The 10203-nt window shown below is 35.1% G+C and overlaps 1 protein-coding gene across 1 annotated transcript; it reads left to right on the forward strand.

The window, feature by feature from the left end:
- The first annotated feature begins 793 nt into the window (after positions 1-793).
- On the forward strand, positions 794-5036 carry LOC128519777 (C-C chemokine receptor type 4-like). Its single transcript, XM_053493634.1, has 3 exons — positions 794-1132; positions 2166-2243; positions 3398-5036. The coding sequence occupies exons 2-3, from the start codon at positions 2191-2193 to the stop codon at positions 4398-4400; spliced, it is 1056 nt and encodes a 351-aa protein (XP_053349609.1). The 5' UTR covers positions 794-1132; positions 2166-2190; the 3' UTR covers positions 4401-5036.
- The last annotated feature ends 5167 nt before the right edge of the window (positions 5037-10203 follow it).

Below are 10203 nucleotides of genomic sequence, written 5' to 3' on the forward strand. Positions count from 1 at the left end.
TTCAGATTCTCTACTTTGATTTAATACACATTATCTATATTAATAATTATTATTGTTATTGTTAGACCTTAAATACTTGCTTAAGGTTTATTTTGAAAGTTTACTGCTTGAATATGCTGTGGAATATCACAGCATTGTGCTGCACAGTATTACAATAGAACAAAAACAATCAAAAGCAAAGCTCATGAGAGTGTGCAGAAACAATTAAAAGAAATCCTGTTAATGTAACTGGGAGCACTGGGGTGTAAGTAGAAATTGACTTACAGAACAAGTAAGAGATTATAAGCAAATACGTATTATTATTATTATTATTAGCAGATTCCATTAACAGAATTTTCCCTTAGAGCCACAGGAAGGTTAGGCCCTGCTCTGCCTTATGGTATACTTCCATTTATCTTACATCATTTTATATTTTACAGTAAAATCATGCCTTCTACATATAGTAATTTGCTGTTTCTACGTAATACAGTGATATACTTAAGTACTTCGGTTTTTATGGCTTGTACTGTACTATTTAACAGTTAATGTTGTGAAATATCAGTCCCCATGCCAATACACTGTAAAAGCTTTAAACAGTCCCTCATCTACTAGCTTCTCTTTTTGTTTATGTTCTATTTTGAAATAACTCAAAAAGTGTTGTAAAACAAAAAGAAAATGTGGTTGTTACCAAGCAACAAAGAAACCACATCGCACATTGTATTATTATTATTATTATTATTATTATTATTATAAGTAATAGTAGTAGTATTAACTTAAGTATTAAATAAAATTTGAGGGATAATGTGTATTAAATCACATATTAAAGAATCTGACTTTTGTCCCAGTTACACTAAGCCATGTTGCTTTTTTTTTTCATTGATCATTTCTTCCCCTCATCTGAAAAACCCAAATGTTCTTTTTTTGAAAGCGTTTTTCCCTTTTCTCAGAAGGCAGTGAGGTCATTACATTTAAACATAATCACACCCACAGTACTTGCATGCAAGTGTTAGCCAACTAGCTTGGCAAATTAACCAAGTCACAAACGTCACACAGGGAAGAGAAACTAAAGTGTGAAAACACGAAATGTTGAACAGCAGCTTTTCATTTCAGTTTTGACTTCAAACCACAAGGGACAAGTTTTTTATTGAATTTTGTAAGTATACAGTAGGGTGGCGGTGTTGGCTTAGATAACTATGCTTATTGTTTGAATAATTTATTTTCTGCAATGTGAGTGTTAATTACTGTGTGTTATAGATTTTTGTTAAATGCTGTATGCATGAATGATGATGCCTATGTATTATTTGATTCTTCTCCACAGCTCACACTCATAGCGCAGCACCAGTGAAATTTTGGACACAATGAAATATAGAAATTAACAATACAACACATTCTTCAAAGTAGCCACCATTTAACACAATGTTAAAGCTTAATGTTGGCTTAGCACACTATTTATAGCCAACAAGTGAGCAACATACAGTCGTACTGGTGTACAGTATTATTCTGTATTATACTGTTCACCATTATAAACATATATATCACATCTTTATTACCTAATGCACCTTCTGTTTACTAAAGCACATTCACTGCACAATTTTGCACAGTTATACGGTACATATATATATATCGCTATATATACCATAACTCTATTACTTGATGCATCTTCAGTTTTTATAATACATTGTTATTTTTGTAAATAGGCCACTTGTGCACTCCTGGTTAAATATTAACTGCACATCGGCTCTGTACATGTACTTTGCCAGTGACAATAAAGTTTAATCTAATCTAATCTAAAAATATAGGAACTCTATTGGAAAATTATGCCAGGTGACCTCATAATCAAAGATGGATACTTTAAAGAATCTTAAACATTTAGAAAACATCTTGCTTATTACATAATTCCATGTCTTATTATATAGTTTTAAAGTTTTTAGTTTGGTCATATGATGTAAAAATAGTAAGAATAAAGAAAAGATCAGTTGAATAAGTAGGCGTGTACACACTGTTGAGTACAGCTGTGTATTTAAAGCACATACTCTATTTAAGTAGTTTTTTTTTTTTACTTGTTCCTCACCTCTTTCTTTTTGAGCCGACATTTAACAAGCAGATGTGATCAATGTTGTAACAGTTGTACCCAGCCTACAAGATGTATTACATTCTTCACCTTTTTCTGTGTTTTTACCCCAAAGTGGACTGTTTAGTGTTTGATGCGAAATGACAACAACGCTGAACACCATCAGTGATTCCTTGGATAAAACAACTTTCAAGTGAGTAGATATTACACTAAAATTTTAAAAGGCAGTCAAAAATGGCCAAAACAAGGTCATATACTTTTAACACAAGGCAAATAATCAGGTATAAAATAATGTAAGTATGGATATAAATGTGTAGTTGCATATATTTTTATCTAATATCACAAGAGTTTTAATGAAGTAAACAAGCTTAACCAACAGAGTTAACTTTACAGCGGGATCTTTCCGTGAATCATTTTATTATATATATAAAAAATAACTTTATTGTTTATTGCTTTGTTTTCTTTAGGAAAAGCCATATTAACTCCTTTCATTTTACCTTAAGCCTTATTGTAAATTCTATAAAATCTCTTTAAAAAGTTTATACACAGCTAAATTAACTATGAATAACCACTGTTATGTACAGCAGATCCCCATTAAAATAAAACGTTTTAAAAAGTATACATACTTCCTGTTGTAAGATGATGATGATGAAAGTGTTAAAAGAGATGTGGTAGAAAGATTAAATTTGCTTCTGTCTAAAAATGCAGTTCTTATTACTCTGACATTCTTTTGTTATTTATTGGCTTTAAATGAACAAATTGACCTTTATTTCATGAAAATGTCATTTTGGCATAATTAAATGTCAGCTATTGTTATCTGCTTGTTATCTCTCCAGATAACATGTAAAATTACAATATAATGTAAACATAAATTACAGTTTGCTGAAGCAGTTATTCAAAAAATAAATTTCATCAGTTGTATTTAGTGTTCCTGGCTTAATTCCAAAAGGTAGTGAATAATTATGTCAGACAATTTCTTAGTATTTAAAGTCAGATTATCTTTGTGTGGTTTACAGCTAAGATTGATTTTTTTAACAGATAACAGACGACAGCCTCAATTATCTCTTTGTTAAAGAGAGGATGGTACTCTTAATTAATAAATACTGCAATGTTTATATATTTAATAATATCCTTGAAAGAATGATGTTGGTTTTAGGTAGACTTTCAGCCCTAACATGAATTTGAGACTGATATAGAAAACACAACATGTTTGACTCAAACTCCAAACTCATTGTGTAACTCTCACACGTCAAACAATGCTTTAGTTTGTAGTTATTAATGTACAGTATATCGTAATTCTAAAGTACAAAGTTCTCTCTTTTCATAACTTTTTTTTACTGTTTTCAGTACCACAGCAGATTATATTGGACCATGTAATTACGAAGCCCATGCAAGCCGGTTCCTCCCAGTGCTCTACTCTCTGTTCTTCGTGGTGGGTTTCCCTGGCAACATGCTGGTGTTGTGGGTGATACTGAGAGGCGTTCAGCTGAAAAGCATGACTGATGTATGTCTCCTGAACCTGGCCATTGCTGACCTTCTACTGATCTTCACTCTCCCCTTCCTGGCTCACTATGCCAGAGATACCTGGATATTCGGTAACGCCATGTGCACTCTGGTCCTCAGTGTGTACTACATTGGATTTTATGCTGGTATTTTCTTTATTGTGCTGATGAGCATCGACAGATACTTGGCTATCGTCCATGCTGTGTTCGCCTTGAGAATCCGAACAAAAACATATGGGATTTTAGCTAGTGTGGTGATCTGGATTATAGCTGTTGCAGCATCATTTCCTGAGCTACGCTATATTGGAGTTGAATTATATGATGGAAAAAAAATTTGCAACGCATATCCAAAAGATGAAAATCACAATGATGTGAAAAGTGCAGCTTTTATTAAAATGAATGTTTTGGGCATGCTGATTCCACTAGGCATTGTGGGATTTTGCTACACGATGGTCATCCGGAAGCTGAAGACAATACGTAATTCCAAAAAACTATCTATTCATCTTGTAGTTGTGGTCATGGTGGTCTTCTTCTGCTGCTGGATACCATACAACATCGCAGCACTCCTCAAAGTGCTGGAATTGCAAGAAATTTTGCCTTCAAAGTGTGAGCTTAGCAAAAGTATCCAGCTAATGCTGCAAGTCACTGAAGCTGTGGCATACTTGCACAGCTGCCTCAACCCTTTCCTTTATGTTTTTGTGGGTGAAAAGTTCAGGAAGCCCCTCGCCGGGCTCCTTCTTCAGACACCATTTAAAAAAGTGCAGAGTATAAGGCGCTACATGACTCAGATCGCAGATTCAGTGTCTCCACAGACCGCAAATGTGGATGAATTTTCAGTTGATATTTAAATAGTGTGGGAAATTCATATACATATAACCAACATTTTATTTTTCCATAAGAAATGATGGAAACTCAAATTATTTGTTCCACAGTCCAAAAAAATTAAAACATAAAAATAATTAACACAAAATATAAAGTAAAAAAAAAAAAATCAACCTGCACTTTACCTTAATTATTAAAAATAAATCCCGACAGATAAGTGTTTCCTTTTGTGTGCGCAGGCGCTGTGTGTGTGTGTGTCTGTGTGTGTGTGTGTGTGTGTGTGTGTGTGTGTGTGTGTGTGTGTGTGTGTGTGTGAGGCTAAAGTACGGGGCCCATTACCCTCTCCGACTTCTTGTCTTACACAGTTACCCTTCCTCCGCTCTTTTCACACTTGCGGGCGCACACAACAGAAACACTGTTTTATCGAAAACATAAATAAGAAATCTCTCTAATGACACTCGACTGAGCAGCACACTAATGGAATCACTGCTGTAAAGTAAAAATAAAACAAATTAACCTGCACTTTACCTTTGAAAAGAATCAGACAGAAAGAGCAGGCTGAGCCTTAAGCAGAGAAAGAAAATGGATCTTTAACATATCTAATAAGACTTTAAGCCAATAAGTGCTTTACATGCACTGTACACACACGCATTCAGACAAAATAAAATGATTTACACAACGTGGTCACAGTGTTATAGTAAACAGTACATGTGTGCACAGATGTTGATTATGCCAGTGGGAGCACTAAGACCCAGCAGGGGAGACGATTACCCACAATTCCACGGTGCACAAGAAAGAAAAAACGCTCAGTTGTGATTAAGTGGCACATACAACGAAGCACATGCGTGATACATGGTACTCGGTACTCGTAAACCAAGATTTGTTCGTTTTCCAACTCAAAATTTATTTAAAATCTTTGCTTGTCTTGTGAAACACTCGCAAACTGCTTTACTCACAATCCGAGGTTTCACTGTATATACACAAAATATACATTAAAATGTCATTAAAATGTCAATGAAGTAAAGTATGAAATAAATAGACATTAAACCTCACTTAACCTTAATTTATGATTCTTCTTGAAACCGGCTGCTTTAAAAAAACTGATCATGGCCCTCTTTTATTCTTGCTGCCAGGCATCATAACATTCTTACACAAGTAAAAAACAAGTAAACTTACCTTGCTTTCCACTGATGCAATATAAATAAAATTTTGAATGGCTTTTAAAAAAAATTTTGTTCTTAAAGTGAAGATATTTTATGTATATATACCACTGTATAGGTATTGTTCATTTATTTAAATAAAGTGTATAGCAATTAAAATATTTGTGTATATACATATTTTTCCCTTCAATTTTTAATTCCTTAAATAGAATTAAGAGTAATTAACCTGTTTCAGCATGACAATATACCTGTGCACAAAGCAGAGTCATCGGTTGCCAATTTTATTGTAGAAGACATTGACTAGTTTGGTGGAACAGAACCTTGTCCTCAACCCCTCTGAAAGCCTTTGAAATAACACTGACTGCTGCAGCCTAGGGATGGTTGTCAGACGCCCACACATTTTTTGTTATTTATTGTATATTGGGCAATTTTGACATGTAACATAAGTAAAAATTTTCAATTATACTGTATATTGATTAATGTCAAGTCATGTACAAATAAAATATCAGCCAATGTAGACATTAAATCAAGGCACAGAGATGCAGTTTATGAGGATTTACATGACTCCATAAGAAAGGATAACTAACCTTAACAGTTACTTAGGGTATCGTTTTTCGAATGATGAAGAACAAGGGAAAAAAAATCTTTAATGTACTCCACTACAAGTGGAGGCCAACTTTGTTTTTTTACTAAAGTAGAAGTAATAAGGGCATGTTCTAAAATGTAGTTTAAGTACAAAAGTACTCATACTCCACAAATATGCTGATTCTTCTGGATATCTGCCTGACCAAATAATATTTTTAAGTATGTTAAAACCAAATGAAGTTGATTCTATTGATAACATGAATGTGCAAGTCTAATGAAGATTTATTTTATTCGTTTTCTGTGGAAATCTAAAATGTCCATCATTTTAAAGTTATAATTTAATAATGAATAAATAAATGTTCAATTCCATGGGTTTTTGGATGCTTTAAAAGGCCATGAACCAGATGCATTAGGCATCTCTTCTTTTAAGAATCAAATTGTTTAAGGCTTTAAAAAAATTCAAGTTGTATTAATTATTTGACCGGTTGGTTTAGACATGGCTGGACAAAGAGGAATGAGCGCTGCCTAAGTTTTTAGCCAACAGACTTTACTGCTGTTAAGTTAAATACCTTTTAACATTGGTGAGTTTTAAGGATAAAGAAGGAACCATATTAAAATGATGCCTGTAGCTGCTCTTTCATACTTGTACTTTTATTTTTAGGAAGCATTGCTTTTCAGATCCTAAAATTAAATAATTAATTGGCTGTATTAAAAATGAATAATTTCAGCTTCTAATAGCCGGTGCTATAGTGTTTGGCAATATGTATGATATACATAAAACATCAATTAAACCGTTGTGATAGGAACAATACACTGTCAGAAAAAAGGGTACGGTTGGGGTGCGTTTGTGACACTTCGGGTAGAAATTGTGAAGTTGTACCCTCAATGGGTCATAGTCGCACCTTAGGATACTCATATGTACCATTTAGGGGTGAAAAGGGTACAAATATATTTCCAACTGTCAGAGGGTCCATTATTGGATCATTTAATCCCCAAACAAAGGTACAATCACTTGTGTGACAAAAGGAGTAGGCCTTATAAGTGTATAAAACGGTCACCCCAAATAGATTAAACAGAGAAGATAATCATTTTCATGAGTTGTTGGTTATTTGGAAGAGATGCGTAAAATAACCAAATATATTTAAGAGCCCACATCTTCACTGAGTAGTTCTGAACAGTACACAAGCACATGACATTTTGATTATGCAGATCATCAAGAATAACTTTTAAACATAAAGCACATGCATTAAAGGGTGGCTGCATTTTTAATTGTAATTTTAAACTGATATAAAAGCGATTTTAAGTTTTGCTTTTAGAGTTAAACAAATACATGTACTAATCTTTCTTAGCAAAATCAATGTATGTAACGTTTATTTAACATTACATGGTAAAGTACTTTGCCTCAAAGTTCAACTACGCATTTTTCGCAGCCACTCTTCTTTAAATTTTTGTCGTCCAATGGGATTTTATGCGCGCGAAGAAGTCGAGATTGTGCACGACGATTATTCGACATCATGGCTGACTCACTGCTGATGCTGTCGACGGAGGATCTTCAAAAATTAAAAGAAGCTGGAATAAATGTCACTGAAGACAAAGCAAATAAATTCAGAGGTAAGTTTTGCATTAAGTACTGTGAAAATCTGTTGATTCAATTTCACTTGACATTGCGTCTGTATTATTGCATTTAAGCTTATTGTTATTATTACAATTGTTTTTTATTATGTAGACAAAAAATATATGTACATTTTCGCATAACTTATACTCTACTGCGAGACAATGCTCAAGGCATTAAACATTTTGCTTTTAATCAGTCACTCTCTAGAAAAAAAATGCATTTCTCTGTTATTATGTTAAGTGTACATATTGGTACCTTTTAGCATTTGTGCCTTAGGCTACTACCCAAATTACAGTTTTGTACCTTTCTCTGAGAGTGTAACATTATGCCAGAGGTTCTTAACTCTGGCTGGCGAGATGCATTTTCCTGCAGAGTTTAGTTTAATTCAATTTTATTTGTATAGCGCTTTTAACTATTTACATTGTCACAAAGCAGCTTTATACAATCAAAAAAATTAAGTTTGTATGAAATATAAATGTGTATGAATCAAAATGATATGATTGTCCCTGATGAGCAAGCTGAGGAAGACGGCGACATAGGCAAGGAAAAGCTCCCTGAGATGGTAATAGGAAGAAACCTTGAGGGGAACCAGACTCAACAGGGAACCCATCCTCATCTGGGTGAAAACAGATAGCAGGGATTAATGTGCATAATATTATGCGAGACTGGAAGTTCAGTATAATAGGAGATGTGTAAGATTAAAGTACAGTTTGTTCCTGGAGGTTCAGGTAGACTGTAAGAAATTACAGTCCTGAACAATTGAGCAACTAAAGTCACAGGCCCTCAGAGAACAAATGTCTGCATCAGTCGAGGACAGGACCACCTTCATGGAAAAGTGCAGCCATCCCCAGTCACCACACGCATCCCAGGCAGACCACACGGGGCATCCATGTGATGAGATCTCCAACCAGAAGCAGGACTCCAGGACGAGTTAGACAGGTCCAGAGGGCAGAGGAGGTCTGGATCACTGGCAGCTCAGGAGTGACATGTATAGCTTGACAAAGAGATAGGTAGAGGAACAAGGAGAGAGGGAGGGGGAGAGGAGAGAGCAGAAAAGGAGAGAGCAAAAGAGATGGAGAGATGGCAATTAGGTATGGTCACAATCGAACAATGTATAAGGTGAATGTATATTTAGTGCAGAGTGCAAGCAGGGACTCTGGCAAGACTAACTATGACAGCATAACTAAAAAGGAAGAGCCAGAAGGAAACACAGACATGAGGGCTCCCTGAGATGTAAAGCAACCAATCACCTCACCGTCAACAAACCTGAGTGATTAATGAGAGTGGGGAGGACAGCATCTAAACATACCTGTTCACCATAATACTCTACGTCCATGAGTAACCCAGCTCTCCCCTGCTCCTTTACCTAAAGCTAATCTATTTACAAAAATGCTTGGCTAAATAAATAGGTTTTTAGCCTAGACTTAAACACTAAGACTGAGTCTGAGTCCCGAACACTATTTGGAAGACTATTCCATAACTTTGGGGTTTTGTAAGAAAAAGCTCTGCCCCCAGCTGTAGTTTTCATAATACACGGTACTGAAAAGCAGCCTGCCTCCTTTGATCGAAGTAGGCGTGGCAGATTATAAGACACTAGCAGTTCACTCAGATACTGCGGTACGAGACCATTTAATGCTTTATACGTCCATAGTAGTATTTTAAAATCGATGCGAAATTTCTCAGGAAGCCAATGCAATGTGGATAAGATAGGAGTAATGTGCTCGTATCTTCTAGTTCGAGTGAGGACTTTTGCTGCTGCATTCTGGACTAATTAAAGCTTGTTTAAGCACCTTGTTGAACAACCAGACAGTAAGGCGTTACAATAATCCAACCTAGACGTGATAAACGCATGACTAGTTTTTCTGCATCATTTGGTGACAATATATTTCTTATCTTGGCAATATTTCTAAAGTGAAAAAATGCTATCCTGGTAATATTATCTACATGAGCTTCAAATTAAAGGCTGGAATCTATAATCACACCGAGGTCTTTTACTGTTGCACTTGATGAAACAGAAAGGCCATTTGAAATCACAGTGTGATCAGTTAGCTTACTTTTAGCTGCTTGTGGTCCTGTGACTAGAACTTCTGTCTTATCAGGATTAAGCAAAAAAAAAATTAATTAACATCCAATCTCTTATGTCCTGCACACATTGCTCAACTTTAGTAAACTGTTTTTTCTCATCTGGTTTTGCTGAAACGTATACTTGTGTGTCAAAACTAATACCATGTTTACAAATTATGTTGCCCAGAGGAAGCATGTAAAGGGAAAAAAGCAGTGGGCCTAAAACAGAACCCTGTGGAACACCAAACTCAACTTGAGAACATGAGGAATGGTCACCATCTAAATCTACAAACTGATAACGATCAGTCAAATAGGAGCCTTAAGAGGGCCGTTTCCTTAATTCCTACTACATTTTCTAATCTGTGAAGGAGAATACTATGATCAATAGTCTCAAAAGCTGCACTG

This window comes from Clarias gariepinus, chromosome 4, assembly GCF_024256425.1.
Source record: "Clarias gariepinus isolate MV-2021 ecotype Netherlands chromosome 4, CGAR_prim_01v2, whole genome shotgun sequence".
NCBI classification, from domain to species: domain Eukaryota; kingdom Metazoa; phylum Chordata; class Actinopteri; order Siluriformes; family Clariidae; genus Clarias; species Clarias gariepinus.

Bases quoted from the DNA above. Each gene is read 5' to 3' on its own strand.
- LOC128519777 (XM_053493634.1), top strand. From the start codon at position 2,191: ATGACAACAACGCTGAACACCATCAGTGATTCCTTGGATAAAACAACT. The intron at 2,244-3,397 runs GTGAGTAGATAT...TACTGTTTTCAG, and splicing joins TTGGATAAAACAACTTTCAA to TACCACAGCAGATTATATTG.